This window comes from Oreochromis aureus, linkage group 13, assembly GCF_013358895.1.
Source record: "Oreochromis aureus strain Israel breed Guangdong linkage group 13, ZZ_aureus, whole genome shotgun sequence".
Taxonomy (NCBI): domain Eukaryota; kingdom Metazoa; phylum Chordata; class Actinopteri; order Cichliformes; family Cichlidae; genus Oreochromis; species Oreochromis aureus.
This window is the reverse complement of record NC_052954.1, coordinates 6,536,585-6,556,900: the sequence shown is the minus strand read 5'-3', so window position 1 is coordinate 6,556,900 and position 20,316 is coordinate 6,536,585. Positions and strand designations below refer to the sequence as shown.

General features: G+C 39.6%; 2 protein-coding genes and 1 long non-coding RNA gene across 3 annotated transcripts; 1 reads left to right on the top strand and 2 right to left on the bottom strand.

Moving 5' to 3' along the window:
• Positions 1-2,053: 2,053 nt before the first annotated feature.
• LOC120443326 lies at positions 2,054-4,040 on the bottom strand. The gene is made up of 2 exons (XR_005615352.1): positions 3,908-4,040; positions 2,054-2,243 (listed from the first exon to the last, which is right to left on the bottom strand). It is a non-coding gene; the product is annotated as an uncharacterized LOC120443326 (long non-coding RNA).
• On the top strand, positions 3,705-14,492 carry LOC116321317 (RING finger protein 122-like). The gene is made up of 6 exons (XM_039621746.1): positions 3,705-4,679; positions 6,986-7,142; positions 8,326-8,368; positions 8,494-8,535; positions 10,401-10,483; positions 11,344-14,492. Exons 1-6 carry the CDS (start codon positions 4,655-4,657, stop codon positions 11,456-11,458), a joined length of 465 nt encoding a protein of 154 aa, XP_039477680.1. The 5' UTR covers positions 3,705-4,654; the 3' UTR covers positions 11,459-14,492.
• Positions 14,493-18,401: 3,909 nt separating this feature from the next.
• Positions 18,402-19,714, bottom strand: LOC120443412. The gene is made up of 5 exons (XM_039622081.1): positions 19,440-19,714; positions 19,257-19,349; positions 18,920-19,174; positions 18,716-18,808; positions 18,402-18,593 (listed from the first exon to the last, which is right to left on the bottom strand). The coding sequence occupies exons 1-5, from the start codon at positions 19,530-19,532 to the stop codon at positions 18,402-18,404; spliced, it is 726 nt and encodes a 241-aa protein (XP_039478015.1). The 5' UTR covers positions 19,533-19,714.
• Between the last annotated feature and the right edge of the window lie 602 nt (positions 19,715-20,316).

The window sequence follows — 20,316 nt, the reverse complement described above, 5'->3', positions numbered from 1 at the left end:
AGCACGGTCCAAACTGTGATGGCTAGATGACTGGGTCAGCTTTGGGGATCTCCAAATCTCCAGTTCTTGTGGGGTGTTCCTGGTCTGCAGTGGTCAGTATCTATCAAAAGTGATCCAAGGAGGTAACAGTGGTGAACCAAGGATCATGGGCCAAGACACTGATACACATGGTGAGTGAAGGCTGGTGGTCCAATCCAGCAGACAAGCTACTGTAGCTCAAACTGCACAAAAAGTTAATGCTGGTTCTGATAGAAAGATGTCACAATACACAGTGTATCAGTTTGCTGTGAATGGGGCTGCATAGCCACAGACGAGTAAGGCAAAACTGGTAGTAAGCAAAAATGCTTCAGGAACAGTTTGAGGAGCACAACAACGAGTTTGAGGTGTTGACTTGGCCTCTAAATCCTCCAGGTCTCAGTCTAATCGAGCGTCTGTGGGATGTACTGGGTAAACAAGTCAGATGCATGGGGGCCCGCCTCACAACTTACAAGACTTAAAGGATCTGTTGCTAACATCTTGGTGCCAGCACAAGGTCTTTGTTAGCAACACAACACAGTTTTAGGCAGGTGATCATAATGTTATGCCTGATCAATGTATAATCAGGATGCATTGTGTGACACAGGAATTAGAAACACACCTTGCCACTGAACACTTGACAGAATAATTATAATAATTTTATTTTCTTTTGACCCCTGTTACATTTTAATTAAAGCCAACGGACAGGCTTGTAGTTTTTAATCAACTGAGCAGCTTTTTGGAACTAAACAACTGCTTTGTCTTCCAATTAGCAGTTTAACCATATTTAACCTAAACATAGTGAATGGCATATTTTAGTATCACAGGATCTTAGTTCTGCAACTGAGACCATAGACCACAAAGCAATAACAGATCGGATGGCAAACTGTGTGGGACTTCCTGGGACAATGCTAAAGGAGTTTGAGTCCTACTTAAAGGACTGGGATGGCTTTTTGTCTGGATAATTATTAGAGTCTGTCTCTCGAGTTTAATGTGAATGGGTTTTCTGTTAACTCAATTCTACTTCCAGGAGCTGCACTCAGCCCAATGCTGCACTTCTGCACAACAACCACTAGATGGACCATTGGATTCTGTGAAGCAGCTGCAGAGGCTGAATGTGGAATACGTATTCTTTACATTACTGTTTCTTTTAACTTTAACTGGATATTTTTCTCAGTTATAAATATTTCTGACATACAAAAACAAATATATCACTTTTACCTCATTCTATTTCCATGTTAATATTATATTATAGCAGTTATATCACACATCAACCGAGCAGGAAATTGATTTTGCTAGACTCACTCAGCTTAAAAGGTGCAATAAGTAATTTTTTCAGGTTATGTAAACAAAAAAGGAATGTTGTACTCATAAATATACACTTATTAGTGGTTAATTACATCATCCATCAAATTCATGCATTGTCATAAACTTAGAATGAATCCATTAAAAATACAGGCACTGGTTTGCATGTTACGCTGACTTCATGTATACAGTGACTGAGGTGGATATCGTTGTTTCGCCCAATTGTGTTTTTTTGTATGTGGCTTGGGACCAGCCACACATGTAGTATGTCTTAAAAGTTACTTTTAATTTAAAGACCACAAATACTTCTTTCAAACTATATATGACCATTTAATATTTTTACGTGTATATTTTCATCGTCCTTCTCATTAATCCTCCTCAACTCAAGCGTCATCTCCTTAACTGAAGTCGAAATTGTGGATAAACATGTTTTTTTATTCTCAATATTGTTGCAATTGCTTTGTCAGATGATAAACAGTTTGACTACAGTATCAGATCGTGTAAGAGTTTATTCACTAAGTAGCCGAGTCCATTGATGTTAGATCAACAAGAAAGTTTTAAGTTTCTTACACTGGCTAACAGAGGCTAACATCAGCTAACAGCAGCGTTTACTGACAGAATATTTTAGAATATTCTCCATAACTCACCTTGGTATCGCTCAGTCGGACAAACGTGAGCTTCACTGACTCATCGATGTCACAATGAACGAGTGAACTCAAGCGCAGGACTCTGCTGATGTTGAGAATAAACAGTTTATTTACACAATCACCGAGTGCTATATACAAAGTGCTAGGGGAATAGGGCTCCAGGGAATCCAGGGAAGGAGGGGGAAAGCCACACACTTCTTTGGCCACACACACCACTCACCAAAACACTCAAGATCACAACTCCAGGGATGGAAACAGGGACGGGTCCAAGAAGATCTATGTACAGGAGAAGACGATTAGAAGCCAGGGAAACACTAGAAACGACGATACACAGGAAAGAGTCGTACAACGATCCAGTGATGAGAAACGCTGAGCTGTTGCCTTAAGTAGTGACTGGGGTTCAGGACAATGAGCTGCAGGTGCGTGATTACTTGCAAGGGCGTGGGCCAGAGGTGGGAACCCCAGCAGAGGCGAGTGAGAGAGAAAGGACAGAGAGAGAAAACAACAACAACAGCAACACCGAGATCACTGGGGAGACACAGGGAACCATGACAATCAAGGAGTATCGGAGTCTTTTCGCAAAGTTTTACAGCCTCCTTCGGAGAAATAGATGTGGCATAAACAGCTAACTGACAGCAAACACTCGCTACATTTGTACTGTTGGCCAAGTTGTTTGTCGTACAGTGGCCACCATAGATAGGATTATGTACTTGAATTGGGAGGGGTAAAAAAAAACAGCATTCAGTTGACCGTAATCTGCCATGTACTGACATCTAGTGGTTAAATTTTACACGCTGTACCTTTAAGAAATCATAGAAGTCCCATAACCAGCTTTTTTTTTTATAGCTACTTAAATAACTTTTTTCTTTTTAATGTGATTCTTCGTGAGATGAAACATTTGTTATTCACTCCTGAACGAAAGTATTTACTGGCCAAAAGCTGAAGTCATAAGGCGGGTTGTAATTTTTCTTCTATAAAAGCAGGTCTGAGGGTAGAAACTCACTGAACCCGTTAATCCTCACTTAGCAGAGCTGTAGATCTACATTTTTTTCTTTTTTTCCCTGGCCCATAACCTCAGGCTGCGTTTACAGTGGTTTATCTGGACTGTTTACCTTTGGCTAGGTTCATTTGTACAGGTGAAAGCACTGGAAAGGTGAAAGCAACAACCAGCAAACACAGTGACACACCCATCCATCTGTCTGTCAATAACAGCTGTACTGAACCTTCTGTCTTTCTGTGTCATATTCCTTCCATGTTTACCTATCACGATTAGCTATCTCCTAACATCTCTCTTCCTGTCTTATCACCTGCAATTGGCACTTATCTTTACGATTATTGAGCTTATTGAAGCTATTTTTATACATGGGCAAGGGGCCCAGAGGCAGTTACATTTTTAGTTCAGTTGGAAGTTGGCTTATGGAAGTTTTGAGGGATTCAAAATTCCCCTTTGGTTCGGGTTACAAGTTTTGCATAAACAAGGCGAGTTGCTGTTTATCAGTGGAACACATAGCATCTAATTAATCAAACTATCTTTCAACTGTCATATCGCTGACTTTCCCCACATCTGCCTGTCTGCCATCTGCTCTGCAGCCACTTCAATAATAGCTTGCAGCTGCATAGGAAGGTGGGGATGGGGTGGGGGAGAGAGTGGGTGGAAGGAAAACCCAGAGGGGTAAAAAGAGGGCACGCAGGCGAGCCGGGAAGGAGGGAGGAAGGAGGAAGGAGGGGGCGGTGAAAGCAGAGCTATGATGCAGACAGCGAATCACATGAGCAGGGATCTGTTTACAAACTGAGACCTTTAGACAGAGAACGTGGGGAAGAGAGACGAGGAAGGAGAGTGAATGTGAGAAGAAAAGAGAAAAAAAAGAAACCACAGGCGGAGAGAGGAGAGCCTAGGTCTGAGTTAACATTGGCTGCATTGTCTTCCTGCGTTGACATACCTCTCCGTGTTCTGTGTTCACAGCAGGAAGCCGGGGGAAGAGATGAGTTGCTGCTTTCCACGGGAACACTGAGAGGCTGCCCGCCTGCTTGGCTGGCTGTGCTGCCGGGAGAACCCGTCCACGTCCCTCCCTTTGTCTCTCCATAATTGGCAACGGCAGGTTTTCACAGCCAGAGAGGACGAAAGCGGCGTGGAGATCTAAAAGGAGCGGACAAAGGAGTGAGAAGAACGGGAAAAGAGAACAGAAGAAGAGGAAGGGAAGGACAGCCTTGTCACAGTGTTTTGAAGGGGGAGACAAAGCCAGAGGCTCATAACAAAAGTGCTGTATGGGATTTGGAATACATTTCCTTGTCTTGTCAGTGACATTGGTGTCTTCTCATCAGCACAACACCACGTCGGATTCTTTGTCATGTGTTGGGAATGCACAAAGGAGCACTTTAGTTTCTACCTCTGATACATTCGCAGCCGTCCGGGAGTCAAAATCTCACATAAGTGGATGTTTTTTAATGACATTCATGGGGTAAAATCATCACAGCAGACTGAAAAATTGTGTTCAAGGTCCTAGGCGTCTCTGATCAGGTGTACTGACTCTAGACCACAAGGATTTAACACAGATATAAGAGGAACCTGGAGGCGGACATCATTTTCAGTGCTGGAAACAATCCCAGAAAAGTTGTGCAAATCATATTTTGTGATACTGGAACGGCTTACTCGGTTTGCTATATGAACATTGCTATATGAACATTTGATGCATCCTGTCCACTGGTGTAACGGTAAGTGACCTGGAGCCAGTTTGCCCTCCTAAAATAGTTATATTAAGTTATTCCACCACGATTTCCTTATACATAGTTAACTGATTTTGATTGGATAATGCTACTGGTGTTTTCTAGCAACTGATTTATACATTATTAAGCTGTTTGTAGGTAAGACGTGTTTATATATAGTTGTTACTAAGAGGTGAGGAAGGACTTTCCACAGTCACTAGATTAGTGAAGAGCTGACCCAACCCTATTCTGATGTCACGAAGTTATGACAACAGTAACAACTAGGCCAAAAAAGAGTTTTTTCCTACATAATCATCTTAAGGATTTTTTATGCTACACATTTCTACAAATTTTCCATCCAAAACACACCAAAATAAAGCTAGTTATGTTCAACAATGATACAATCCTATCCCCAACTAATGCATGTGCACAGTGGCCTAGCCTTTAGTGCTCCTCTATCAATGATTTACTAGCATCGTGCTAAGATTACCTCCTTCGTCCAGACATCCTCCTTAACCCTCCTCCTAAAACCCCCCGAGACTGTAACCTGCTGCAGTGACCCTTGTCCATTAGAGAGCGACTTCTGAACCAGACTTCCTCCACTGTAGCTTAACGTCCTGCACTTTAGCCTTGTGACAACGTTAATTACTGTGGTTTAAACCTGACGTTTGTTGCACGGAATGAAAAGTGCCTTGCTCAAACCCCTCAGGCTAAGAACTTGTTTCTCCCCAAGCTAAACTAAGGGGTGTTGGGCCAAAAAGCAAGTAGAACACATTCCTTTGTGATGCAAGGATGGATATAAAACTTCATATTAAAGTCGGTCTATTTTAGTGTGTGGAAAGCTGCTTGTTTTCTCCGTCTTCATCATAAGGATAGCAAACATCACCAGAAACAAAAATCTGACCTCAAAATCCCACAATCATACTTCAACTTTCACCTGAATTCAAACACTCTGGGAAGCCCAAGAATGCTAACAGTGTAAGCAGTTTGCAATTTGAAACAAGAGGCTTCACAGATGTCGTGTGCAGCTTGTGTGCCAGGCTTTACCGATTGCACAGACACAAGAGTGCACCCCCTAAAACCCAACCCTACATCCGCTGTGGAGGGTGGAAAGAGATGAAGTGTAGGATTGCTAGACAGGGTGATGTATGATGGGATATGTTTGCTACAGTGACCTGTGTGGAATATACACCACAGGCAAACCTCTGGTGGAGCTGGGTGGTCTAATACTCACATAAAAATGTGTTTATACACACAGGTGTTAAACTTATGTTGTTGACCTTCATTCCCTTGATCTAAAATAGCAACGTAACACACATGGGAAGCTTTAAGTCCAGACTAGTATATTTTTTGAAACAAGTTTAACAGCCTGATTTTAAAAGCTAAAATGTTTGGAACATTAACTGATTACAACTTTTGGCTATTTGTTGTCCACCAACTCCTGAGGAAAGTTCTGGTTGTAGCTGGTAAATGTTACACGTTTATCGGTCGTTAACTCTTTATGGGGCATTGAAAAAAAAACCTATGTGTATATTAGCTTTTCCTTTCCTTTTGTACACACACATATATATATATGTCTCTATAACATATTGGGCTATTAGGGTCATTTCAGAACTACAGACAAAGGACATAAATTGTTCAGAATGAAATTAAATAGAAGCTTGCCCACATCTTTATGAATTTTGCAAACTATTTGGGTCATAAATATTCTGTGCAGAAAAAGCAAGCATGCTTTCTTCCTTTCTTAATGATTTCTGTTGGCATTTTAATTCCACAACTGAATTAGCTGACTAATAGCTTTTTTTATTGTGTTCCCATACAACCAGGCCTGTGAAAACATGAATCCGTATTTGCATTATCACGAATAGTATATTCATGGGTGGCTTGTTCTTTGTGTCAAGATATGTGAACAGTGAGCCTTACAGAGGCCACTACCAACGTATTATGGAAATATTATACACTGATATTGTAAAATGTTCCAGTTTAATAATTAACTGTATTTTAACTTGAAACCATTCATAAATGATTGCTGCTATAGGTATTTATTATATAGCTCAAAATACCTTTTCATAAATCTGAATAACTAAAATGTTTATTATGTCATTAAATTAAAATCTGAGCAAATTTCCTTAGTATAAAAAAAATCAGCTGTGATAAGCTATTGTGGTGGGACTGGTTTACACTAACGTGCAAGTAGTTACAGAATTAGTTTTCTTGTGAGCCAAACTGTGTTGCTCTAGCTGTTTTTATACAGGTTGAGATAGTTTATACACTGGGTGCAGTCTTTTTCCTCTGTGTGTATCCTATTCTCTTAGGGTGTCTATGTAACCTCGGACTGCAGAACTCTGATCCTTACTGCAAGATGACATCTTTAACATTGTACGAACTGCCGCTCAACGTCTACATAATCATCCTGGGCATTGGCCTCTTCATCCTCATGCTCAGCCTCATCTTCTGCTGCTACCTGTTCAGGTACAGGACAAAAGGCAGTACGGCTTTAGAGCTTCTGCATCAGATAACTCTACAAAACTCTTATATTTGTGTGTTTCTATAAACTAGTCACCATTTAGTCATGTGCATTAATTCATTCTAAGTCTGTCAGACTCTCAGTGGAATTGGTCTGTGATCCCAAAAAGTAAATAGGTCTTTCTCTTTTAATAAACATCATAAAATCTGCTGTTAAGTAGACAGAAATGTACAACTAACTTACAAATACAAATAGCAAAAAAGTCAAAAATAGTTCCAAGACATATTTAATCCTCCATTCCCTTGTGCAGGATTTTTTTTTTTTTTTTTTTTTACCTATATTGGAGTGTGTTACAAAACAAAATATCTTATTTCTCAGTTTCTTGCAACTGTGTTTCATCCACAGCCAGACTTGCTTCTTCGTATCATCTTTTATCATTTGACATTCATATGGGAGTTGAAATGAGTCACATGAAACTATCAGTCCAGCTGAAACAAGCTAAATTATATTATGGGGTGGGTTCACATGAGCAGATCTTAATGGCTGACTCTGAACATTAGGAGATAGTATTTTCCACTGTCATTGCATTATGTGGAAATACATGGAACATTGTTGTTTGACAAAATGAAGTGCTGACAGAACAGGGTTAGGACAGTGTGTTGCTTTCAAGCGCTAGCATTCCTGGAAAAAGTCTGTCTAAATGGATTGATGAAGTCATGTTTCATCAGTCATATTGTGGTTTCGCTAGCAAAGGTGTAGTGAAGATACCCCGGAGACAAAGGTGCCTTGGGAAACTTGTAACTCAATCGTTTTTATTTATCCTTCAAATTTAGTAAGGGATTGGTGAACTAGATATTTATTTGTTCCCCAAACCCAAAATAACGCTAATCTATTTATGCTTTACACAGCTTGTGATCAGTGCAGTAAAACTGAATTTCAGGCAGATTTTTTTCCTACAACCGCACATTCCTGACAGAGTTGCAGTTCTGCTCAGTACAAGAGTGGATGGACAGGCTGATACATGAGTTTCACATTGTGTGAATTCCAGACCTGCTCAAAGTACTATCCCAGCTGATTCCTACAGCATGACAAGACTTGTAATGGTGAAGACAGATATGGAAGCATCAGACATAGTTTACAGCTTCCATGCGTCTAAATAATAATATGTTTTTTGTTTGTGCTTCACAGACTGAGGCGACGAGGTGCTAGAGGGCAGTACGGCTACAACGAGGTAATATATTGATATTGTGACCAATATGACAAGTGCCAAATTGTAATCCAGTTACACTGACGTTCACTTTTTCTAGAGAACTGCCATATATATACTTTTTTACACAAATCCCTTCTTTTCAACAGGTTGTTTTAAAAGGAGCGGAGAAGAAACTGAGCCTACTTGGTGTAAGTTAAAGGGGCAAACTGGGCTGAGATGAACAGGAACCAGCCCCAGTGTTAACCATTTAAAAGATATTTATTATACATCCTTTTTGTTGAGTGATTTAAAATGTGAAAAGCAAAACTAAATAAAGGGATTAAATGGAAGCCCAATTTACTGCTGAGCTGTAGTAAATCTGTAATTCACCCAAAGAAATAGGGAACCATTGTTTGGTGTGACTGCAGCGTAAATATAGGATAGGATCAGATAAGTGTAAACTTCATACTACTCCTTTGACTCTTATGACAAAATGCAATCATATCTTTAAAGGTCAAATAAGAAGAGACCATGTAAAAGCATTATACATTATGTAAAACCTGCCAGTTACCTTTAGAACTACTTTCTTACCCATTAGCTACTGGTTTTGAGGTTTAGCTAGCTACAGTAATTACAGTCATGTGAAAGTTTTCACTCACAGTAATCTAGGCAGCCCTGTGAAAACCTAAGTACACCTATACTCCTTTATTGAAATTATGACAGTAAATAACAGCCACATTTTAAATAGACTCTAAAGTCTAGCATTTACCCAGTATATATGAAGGGAAGGTTTTTTATGAAAGTCAGATAGTCACCTGTCCAACGCCATACTCATCAGTGAATGTTACAAGTCATCAAATTTAACTAGCAGATTTTGTTGAATATGGTGCAAACTATTACAACAAAAATGAAGTGGTAGTATGTTCTTAGAAAGAATTTTTGTCTTCTTTGCTAGAGTTAGTTTTCATTTTCCCACAGGAGGGAACTATGGTGTGAACTAACACAATAATTTTTTGGGTCATAATTGGATAAAAATGGCTAAAATTGTCAGATATGGCTGAAAAAAGTATGCCGCTCTGTGGATTTGGCATCTAGATTTAGATTAATCAAAAGTGAAACATACAAACTGCTGAAATAGCAGTGAAATAAAACAGAAAACAGGTGCATAATTGGCCCATACATAGTCATTTACAATCTGGTAACATGCACAATTGATTGGAGTTTTATTTTCAAGTTTGAGTTTTTTCAAGTGTTGTCGTCCCGCTTTCTCCTACACAAAAACAGTTTTTGTCTCACATTTGGCTTTTAGTGATCTGGTCAGTCTACAGGAACTGGGCACCTTGCAGTCACTGAGTCAACCATTAACTCCTTTGTATACCAAAGTATTCTGAGTCAAATGTGCCATCTGTCTGACAGATAAAGCTTGACCCAAACTGGGTCATAAAACAGGTCAATGATCCCAGGTACAGATGCAAATCTACAACCCGAATGGGTAAAAAAGAAAAGAATCAAAGTGACCCAGTCGAAGTCCAGACTTCAACCCGGCTGACATGCTGTGACAGAACCTTCGTGCATAAACAAATGCCTACAAACCTCAATGAACTGAAGCCACATTGTATAGGAGCCACTGATAAAGTCATGCAGAAAACAAGTACTTTAAGTTATTGCTGTTACAGGTGCTCCACGAGCATGACTTCATGATTGTAGCTACCACTTTGTGCTACATGTTATGTATTTATATTTCATTATTTTAGCAGTTTGATACATCATAATAAGCTTAATTAGATTTTGGAAAAGTAAAGCAATCGAATAACTGATTAAATGCCAAAATTGGTGTTGTGGTTATTCTCCCAAGAGAAACTCACAGCTAGCAATAAATGTGTGCTTCAGGAGCTTCTGGAAGATCTCTGAAAAATTATAGTAACTGCTATATCTTAATGTAACTTTTAAGCTACCAATGAGCGAATGAAAAGATGGTCTCTACTGTTAAATCACACCCTGATGTTATGTAATAAGTGTAAAAAAAAGGTAATCAATTTGAATTTTGAATTAAACTGTCATTTGGCCTTTTCAGCAAACATGTGCAGTGTGCTTGGAAGAGTTTCGCAGCAGGGACGAGCTTGGAGTGTGCCCGTGTTCCCATGCTTTTCACAAAAAGTAAGTTGTTTAGTACATCATTCCATGGTAATTATCAAACCTTCATGAGAGCAAACAACTGACTCCATGTTATGAAAACTCCAAACTCAAACTCATTTGTTTTAGTGGTTTCACAAACTTGTAATCATGCACCTAAGCTGACTGCCTGACCGTGGCTCCATTCGTCTTTTTTAAAACCTTAAAATTTTAGTGAAATGTGCGAGGATCTCGACCAGCTGGAGAAACGACATGTGCAAATTTCTTGCTGGTCTCTGCCTTCAATTAGCAGCTGACGCATTCACTGAGGCCGTAAAATTTGGAAAAAGATGCCCAGCAACGCTCACAGGAAATGACTACCAGATTTCTAAGAACTCTTGACCGTGCATGTTTGAACAGGAGGACTTTTGTAACTGAGCCTTGAATTTACCCCGCAGCTTAGGTGTGACAATAACAGCAGCAGTTTTAGACCAGCTTGTGGAATGTACATGCTATTTACAAAGTGTGTGAGCTGTCACTGTTCCTGTATTTCTCTTTTGTTGTGTTTTTAACCACTAAACCATCATTGGGTCGCCAGGGATCTTTTTTGGGGCAGGGTAGGTTCAGTTCATATTGACCCTTTTATATAGACTTTTCACCTACTTTGTATATCCAGGTCTAAATCTTAAAATAGGAAAGCTGAAAGGCCAAAATCCATGTAAAGGAGCTAAGTTAAAAGGTACCATGATCTTGCTTCTGAGACTGTGCTTGTTTAACATGTTGTTAAAATGGAACCTTAAGTATTTCTCTGGTGATCTGATGGATGCTATGTGGTTAAAACTGAATCTTTTCACATAACTTTGCAACTTTGTGACTTTCCCTCATGTCTATCCACATTGATGCAGGTGTCTGCTAAAATGGTTAGAGATTCGCAGCGTGTGCCCCATGTGCAACAAGCCTATTTGTCGCCTCCAGCCTGACCACCAGCAACCAGTGCCTCAGAGTCTCCTGGAGGTCTGAGAATAGAACGTACGTCCAGCAGCACTCCACGGCTCTTCAGTCAATTGACCTGTCACTGTACAGAATCCTGTTCCACAATCTGACACACAGTACTTTTAGTAATGTGAGTATTTTTGAGGCAGAGCTCCTCTGAAAGTGGAAATAAATATAAATATGAGAGGAAATAAGGAAAGCCAAAGAACATTCCCGGCAAACTGAATAAGGCGAGAGTTGGGAATTGTAATCACATTTAATCTGTATGTAGATGGGATTCATGATAGAGTTGCAGTAGGTAGAAATCAACCAAAGGCAGAAAAAAAGGAGAAAGTTAAAAAATAGCCAGCCATCTCCTATGGCTTTCCAATCGTTGGGGTTCCTTCTACCAGATGAGCACAAGATTATGTGCCCAAAACAAGGTAACTTCACTGTTAACATCATACAGAATTCAAACCTCTCTCCTACGTGAACGTCCTGCATGTTCCTGCTTGGAATTCATTTCTTTAGATAAAAGGTGTACATTTTGCAAAAACATGGCTAATTTAGTTTGGTGTTATTCTCTCTTTGTGCAGCCATGCACAGCTCCGAGTGCTCTGGGTATGTTCACCCGTTGGAAGTCCCATTCATGACTAGCTTTGTAGACACAAAACAGAAATTCTTTTAGTCAAACTAACGCAACCATGATAGCGATGATCATCACTATCAACAATAGCTGGGTATGGCCCAGAGACCAGAAAGCTCTGTAGTGGAGGACTTGTTTAAGGCCGAAAAGGCATATCAAGTCAGAAGTTAGCACCAAGTTTTTCAGTTTTGGCTCTCTTCAACTTTGTCCTCTTTTCCCAGCTGACATCAAGTGAAGTTTAACTGTTTTAAACAGAGGTGGAAGAGATTCAGTGAGCATCCACCTGGGCACACCAAGAATTAGCAATCCAAGCGGAGCAGACGTGGAGGGAGAGAGAGGGAGGGAGGTGCAGCACTTCACAGTGGGATAATCTGGAAGTCAGATTTAAATAAAGCTACTTTTTAATGGTGTGGTCACAGAATTATTACTTCACCTCTTGGCGATCAACTAATCCAGTCTGTGCGGATCGCCTCGACGATCAGGAGCTAGCTTTATTAAAGCCTGAAAACAAAACCCAGAGAAAGTGCAGCAGTCCACTTTCCTCTGTGACTGCTGGATTACAGCATGCTGGGAGGTTATCGATTTTCTTTTTTCCATTGTTGCCAAAATGATTTTGTCCACTGTAGCTTTAACACAGTCAAGCCAGATGTGTAAACTAATGGACAAGTGCCTTCAAGATGCATACAATGCAAAGCCCACTAAAAACAGATGAAGTATTTAAGAGACTTTGTAATATAAAAGAGAAAAAGAAACTGGATTTGAAGTGAAAAATGTAGCATCCATGTAGTTTTGCCAAAAAAAAAAAAATCCGACAAAATAACAACAACTCAGACCACAAATCATGCTTCCCTTCATCAACTTGTGATGACAAAGTTGTGACGATTCGTGTTTAAAATTCAGTTTGCTGGTTATGGTGGAAGTGACGGTGCTACGTGTGAACAGTGAATGTGAAACTTGTCAGACATAAGTCTAAACGTCAGACTTCAAAAGGCTCCAGTTTAATATAGACACAAGTTTTGCTTCAGGTTAATGTTCTCTGGCTCCAGCCACCAAACCTTTGTGCAATTTAAAGACAGCGTCATCATCAGCAGTATATGAGCAGGATCATTAGCACATTGTAGAGATACCAGCTAGAGTCACTAGTTAATGCAAACTTGCTGATCAAGTGGGGTCACATAATATAGCTTTAAGCACGGGTCCTTTAGTGCGTCAGCTGTGCTGGGCCCTCTGCATGCTGGGAATGTCAATGTGCAGTGTGACTACTGTAACTGAACTAATGAGATTATTTCTGCCTTCAGAGCAGCTCTGCCTCTGAGAAATGTTTGTATGACAAACTCCAGTCTGCTTGTTGTTGTTTTTTAACTTTACCCAAAAATGACATGCAGCTCCTTGTGAATATGATTTGCTTTGATCGTTTGCTACATTTTCATAGAGCCTGAGAAAAAAAACGTACAGTCTCTTGACAATGTTATGAAGAGATCTGAACCTCTTTTGTCTCAGTGTGATGAGATGACGATGATGATGATGATGATGATGATAATGAATGCAGAGACTGTAAAGAAAGTGCAAAATGACCAACAGGGCTGATTTAACTTAAGGAAATGGGATTATTATGAACTAACAAGAGGAAGAGGTGTATTTATTCGGGTGTATCTACTATTTCTCAGTCAGCTCCATACTATTGGGTTGCCAAGCTGAGTGAAGGTAGCCATGTCCCAAATGACAAGACAGTTGATTCATATAGGCTCTGATAGAAAAGAGCTGGTTGTTCATCTACAGCTAAGGGTCTCGAGTGACTCACCCACTAAAATATACCTGATTTTGATATTTGTTCTTCTTCTTTTTTTTCTTTTTTTTCTTTTTTTAATCATAACAAGGTTTCAGTAAAAATATACTGTGAGTCTGTGATGACACAGCACTTTTACACGAGTGTTAACATGAACTAATTCATCTTTAAGGCAATCTTAGCTCCCCATGTCTGAAGAGGTACACTTGCTAAAGTAAGAAGGGACTGCAGTGACATGAAAGAGCCTGTCTGAGAACAAGTGAGGTACATCATAAATATAATTCTCTGTATTCACCATGTTATACAGGTTAAGTACTGTGTAAACTGTAACTATAACTGTTTCTGACTTCTAAAATATATTCAGTACAATCAGCTTTTTGATAAAGTTGTCTGGATCCACATCTTTTTTTGTGTAGATTTGTTACATGTACACAATTAAAACTTTTTATTTCTATATTGTCATTTTAATATATGAAAAAAAAGCCTGTTGGTACTCTCGCTATATTTTAGCAACTCTAATCTTTTACAGTGTGTCCTCATACAGAATAATCACAGTGTTATAACCAATGAGTTGCCACCTTATTGGTGCTATATAAATGTACCCACCAATAATTCAGTGTAAGTTTAAATACAGTTTGTTGTTATCTTTTTAGCAGTGTCTCTGGTGTTGACAACCTCAGCCTGTTGGTTCGTCTCTCCATCAACCACTCTGAGCTTTGAAGTAACCAGACAATTATTGTACCACTATGGGATGCTGTAAAAACCATTACTGGTCTCCAGTGGGGATCCAGATTACTTTAAAATTAAAATATTCACATATCTGTTGACGTTTATCCAGCACCTTCATTCAGTCCAAATTTAAATCTGTGTTACATTTTACGGTTTATGCCTAAATGTCTGTGTAGGTTCTCAGTCATCCAGATCATGGTAGACTTAAATGTTTGAAATGAAAGCAGCTGGACCTCTTTTTGGTTTCACCTTTCATCCAAGAGGTTTCTTTGGTTTAATCCAGCAAACTGAAGAAGCCTTAATGGTTTGTGGCCACATATCAAAAGAATTATAGGCTATTTTCATCAGCGTACCTGCTAATTAACTGACATGCTAAACTAAAATAGCAAACATTACTTTTGAAACATCAGTAATGTTAGCATTATTACTGTTAGTTTGCTAGCATACTGACCTCAGCATTCAGCTTTAAAGTTCTGGTGTGCCTGTAATAACAATCTGATTATTTCATATCACCATTTCTGCCTGTATTTATTACAGGAAATCACGATATACTGAACTCTCAGTTCAGTATATCTCAGTTGGGGTTTGAAAGCCTGTCTACTGGGGATTAATAATGCTAGAAATAATTCCTTGCTGGAGAAAATTTGCGTCAGACTACATCTATCCTGCAATACAGAGCAGAAGTCTTCTTAACTCATAGACAAAATTTCTGGTCTACTACAGGGTCCTTACGGGGACAAATAAGGAACTGTACAGGTACGAAGATGCACGTCTTACTGCATAAATATGCACAACACAGAAGCAGAGACAAAAGAAAGCTGTTGCACAGAGTCAGCAAATGTCTGGAAATTCTCTGTTCAGGTATGACATCAGGGTATTTGCGCAAAGAACACATCAACTGTGTCATGAAAAGGTTTTCAAAGATACTAATTATTCATTATTGACACTGACTAACCGGATTACACGCAGACACTTGAAAAGGCAGAAATCTCATTTGAGTTCCCAAAACACCACACTACAAATGTTCTAACATCTATATTCCCACATGCCCTGAAAGTAGTTCACAGTTCCTCATAAAGTAAATATTTAACCTCAAGAAGTCTCAGATATCAGCTTGTATTCAGTGTTCTGCAGACAAATTACCTCATTACAGCAAGCGGAGAGAATGATTGGAAGATAGAGAGGATAATCACAAAGGGAGGGGATAAGCTGGTTCACTAGTTCTCTCAGTTGCCTTAATTATAAATAGATATCAAAGAGCATATGGTTCTGTTTATCTTTTTGTCTTTGTCTGGAATGGTTGTTTTTGTTTCCTTTGCATCCATGCGTGTATAAGCAATCAAATCTCTGGGCTTAGTGACTCACCCAATGTCTCTTTCCTCTTTCTGGGTGCACAACTCTAAGTGGCTGTAGTCTCTCAGTCAGCAAATGGGCTGATTGTTATCCTCCTGCAAGATGATCTGCCACATCTGGCATAACCTGACTCGAAGAAAACAGGAGAATGAAGAAAACTTTATCTTATTTGAGAGTGCAATAAAGGATAATACATCCACTCATGATACATATTGTCCTTTATGGTTCACACAAAATTAACATGTGTCACAGTTGATAATTTACCAACAAATTAACCATCTGTTCTGATATACAATACACAAGCTATTCACTGTTATTCCTGCCTCCTAATTCCCAGGAACTGCTAGTCCTTTATTTATCCAGGTAAAGATTACAAATCTCATTTCCAAGAGACACCTGGCACCATGACAACAAAAGTCAAAATACATGTACCACACAAGTACATAACATTTAAAACAAATACAATATCCCATACGAACATGTGAAAAATATACAATAACAGATCAATTAAGAGCGACATTAAAAACAATCACACTGACTAAAAGAGTTATTCTCTGTTGTATCCCATCATCAGCATATGGATGTACCAGAAGTCACTTCCCAAAACTAAAAAAACAGAGGCAGCCTGATGTCACACAACTGTCAACTCATTGTTGTTGCTATTTTGACTTTGTGGATTATAAAGAAGATGTGATTGAGGTTCAGCTTTAATTCAATGGTTTTAACAAAAATAAAATGTCAAAATTCTTTTTTTTACTTGGATAAAAATCCCTTGCAGCTGAAGACTGCTGGGCCTTAGTTGCAGCTTGTTTGTGAGTCTTTTCTTTAACTGAAACGCATACTAAAAAAACATGTTGGGTTTTTTCCATTTTTAATAAAACAAAGAGTGGAAATACCTCCAACACACAAACATTTGACAACACCGCATGCAATTCATTTGCACACATGTGATGTATTTGATATGCTGCTCAGAGATGGTCGTGACTCTCAAATCGGAGCCAATGATAACTCATCCTCTATGCTGTTGCATGCTGGGGCGGCAGGTTGGGTGTTGCAGATGCCAACGGTCACAGGAGCACGCTCAGTGAGAGACTTAGATTACACAAATGGACCACAGAACGACACAGGAAATCATTCCTGCCTGTACAACTCCTCCATCTAATGCACAGTACACAGAGCAATAGTTACTTTTGCACATGCTCTACAGTGAAATTAAGAAATAAAAAAGTTTTACAGGTTAGAGTAAAATGTCAGTCATTTATATTTCATCTCTGTAATATTCTGGATATTTGTAATTGAGCTATTTATATATATCAGAGCTATTTCTTATATTTTATTAACTTTTCAATATATTGTATTATTAAATTTAGTTCACTCTGTTACTGTTCTAATTGTCTTGGATTAATAAAGATTCAGATTCTCTCCCCTGTGGAACAGAAACTAAATTGTTAGAATAAAATTAGAGTTCTTAGGCTCATTTAAACCTAGGTGGCGATGTCGCAAGGTAGCCAAAATTCTGTCACTAGTGCAGCATTGTTTTGTAAGCTTTCTGTTTACTCAGATCAGTGACTGCCAACTTCCCCCTCACACCACATCAGTCATTAACCCCAGTTTTACAGCAGGACCCAAGTTTTCCCAGCAGAGCCCTGACCAAAGCGTTGCACTGCCTCCGCTAGTTTGTATTGTTCCCATGGTGCATCCTGGTACCAGGCGCACAGGCTCATGCACCGAGGCATGTATGCAATGTAAAAGAGGACGTGATTCATCCGACCAGGACACCTTCTTCTATTGAGCTGTGGTCCAGTTCTGATGGTCATGTGCCCATTGTTGGTGCTCATAGTGGTGGATAGGGGTCACCATGGGCAGCCTGACTGGTCTGCAGCTATGCAGTCCAGTGCACAGCAAACTGTGATACTCTTTCTATTCTGACACATTTCTACCAGAACCAGCATTGATGTTTTCTGTAATTTGAGCTACAGTAGTTCATCTGTTGGATTGGACCTCACAGCCAAGCCTTCACTCCCCACATGCATCAGTGAGCACTGGCTGCCCATGGCCCTGTTCTTATTTCACCATACTGACCACTGCAGACCAGGAACACCCCACAAGAACTGGAGATTTGGAGATGCCCAAAGCTGACCCAGTCACCTAGCCATCACAGTTAGGACCTTGTGCTTTTTACTGATTCTAACTCAGCAACTTTGAGGACTTTGAGTTCCATGATGAAGATGATCAGTATTCTTCACATCACCTGTCAGTGGTCATAATATTATGGCTGATCAGTGTGCATCTTGGTTTTGTTATTGTTTTCCATCTTTTAAGCTCCTGTTTTCTGTGGTTTTAATCGTGTAACACATGTAATGCAGAAATAATGGGTCCAGCTCTACAGCAACGTTTACATTTATTATTTTAATGAAGTTGTGTTCTTGCTGCTTTTGTGTTGATCTGTATATGTAACAGCATGCAGAGGTCACAGGTCACCGAGAGCAGAGCACGGTGCCGGCTGCCGATGTCTTCTTTCGTATGAAAGGCCGCAGATCTGGGGGCCTCCGTCTTCCATGAGGTGAAAACATAAAGCGGAGGTGTTTAAAGGCATTGTTTAACAAATCCCTGAGCCTCAAGGCACTGGAGAAGTCCAGCAAGACCACACAGGCTTTTCTCTTAAACACCTGCATGGTCATAATACAGAGCATACATGTTAAAACAATAGAAACAGTATTTAAAACTTTCAGTGCTGTGTACATATATATTTCTCTGAATCAGTGCTGTTAAAAGCTGTGAGAGTAAGCACCTTTACATCAATGGTGGTCGGAGGGAGGAGGCTGAGCAGCAGCTCTCTTTCATACCAAGATCGTGGGAGGTTATCAATTTCAATAGATACAGTCTGACAAAAGAAAAACAAAATATTTCATAAAATTATCAATTATCCATCATGAAACAAAACAAACCTTAAGATTTTTGTTTTCTTTTTGTGGGAGTCCAAATGTTTCATTACCCGTCTGTAAGCTGGAAACAGTGGTTCCCACAGAATGGGACGTCTGTACAGTGGGCGGTAACTACAGCTGCCTGGTGGTGGTCGATCAGGACGTTCTGATCTTTTATCCTTGCGGCCCTCTCCGACCTCCCTGATACCTACTTGAGCTACAAAGAAGACTTTGGTGCTTCTCTTCATTTCCCTCAAGGCCACGGCAGCTTCATCGGCACTGTGGTAATGCACCATGCCGTATCTGTGATTGTTTTTCACAGTCGTCTGAAGTACGAGAGGAAAATCGTGAAGCAAATTCAAGTTGAACGTAAGTGAATTTTGCAAAGCACGTTTGTAAGACAGTTACCTGAACAGAGATGACACATCCAAAAGGTGAGAACATGCTGAGCAGATCCTTGGCAGTAACAGCTTGGTCAGAATTCAGGTAGACTTTCATTTTCTGTCAGAGTAAAGCACAGAGTCAGACAGCAAAGCACAGAGCTGACGTGTTGTCCTGTTATGATCCTCAGAAAGCAGAAGGGAAACGTACGTTGGTCCATTCAACATTTCTCCAGTCAGAAGGAACCATCTGTTTGGAAACCTCACTGGCTGCATAGCAGTTTTCATATCTGATGCTGTCCATTGCAATTGCGCATCAAAACCCCTCAACTGTAATTTCAGAATACAGCTTTTAACTGCAGATTTGGTCACATGTCAACTGAAGAAAAACAAAAACAAATTTGTAAAATAAGCTGAGTTGTAACCAAACGTAGGCCTGTGACAGAAATCCTAAAAGTAAGACACAGTTACAGCTTTGAAAATAAATTCAGTTTGATTCAAACCAGTTTGTTTCCTAGCAACGTGATGCAAATCTGCACAGCAGAACTAGCTTAAACTTGGCATTCAGACAGCATCGCGTACAAAATGGTCTCCTTTTTTAAAATTAAACAAAAACATAACATAGAAATACATTCTACTACTAGTAGGACTTTATTCTACTACTGATGTGATTTTTAGATAATAATTCATGTTGTGAAATAGAGAACATGGATGTGTGACTCCAGGGCGAGTGATGAGTTTTGTTTAACTATTTTACAGCAATTCTGGACTCGAGTGACACGTGAATGTAAAAATGCCTTACTGTTACTTAAAGTCGTAGACATGAAAAGAAAAATGGTCTTCACATATTTGGCTGTAGACATACAAAGTACAGCTGGGAATGCCTTTTGTTTGTTGTTGTTGTTGTTTGCAGAAAGGTGGCTGATTATCACAAATTAAAATGTCCTCGTGGTGACGACCAGAGGGAAATGATGACAGACAAAGTCAATATCAGCAGGGACACATGAGATTAGTGCCACATTCATTCTGCAGTAGGAGCAGGAGTCCTTCAAAAGATTGTGATTATTTCTGTATTTTCACAGATTAAA

Bases quoted from the DNA above. Each gene is read 5' to 3' on its own strand.
- LOC116321317 (XM_039621746.1), top strand. From the start codon at position 4,655: ATGCATCCTGTCCACTGGTGTAACG. The intron at 4,680-6,985 runs GTAAGTGACCTG...CTATTCTCTTAG, and splicing joins TCCTGTCCACTGGTGTAACG to GGTGTCTATGTAACCTCGGA. The intron at 8,369-8,493 runs GTAATATATTGA...TCTTTTCAACAG, and splicing joins GGCAGTACGGCTACAACGAG to GTTGTTTTAAAAGGAGCGGA.
- LOC120443412 (XM_039622081.1), bottom strand. From the start codon at position 19,532: ATGGACAGCATCAGATATGAAAACTGCTATGCAGCCAGTGAGGTTTCC. The intron at 19,350-19,439 runs GTACGTTTCCCT...TTACTCTGACAG, and splicing joins GAAATGTTGAATGGACCAAC to AAAATGAAAGTCTACCTGAA. The intron at 18,809-18,919 runs GTAATGAAACAT...TTCTTTTGTCAG, and splicing joins TGTTTCCAGCTTACAGACGG to ACTGTATCTATTGAAATTGA.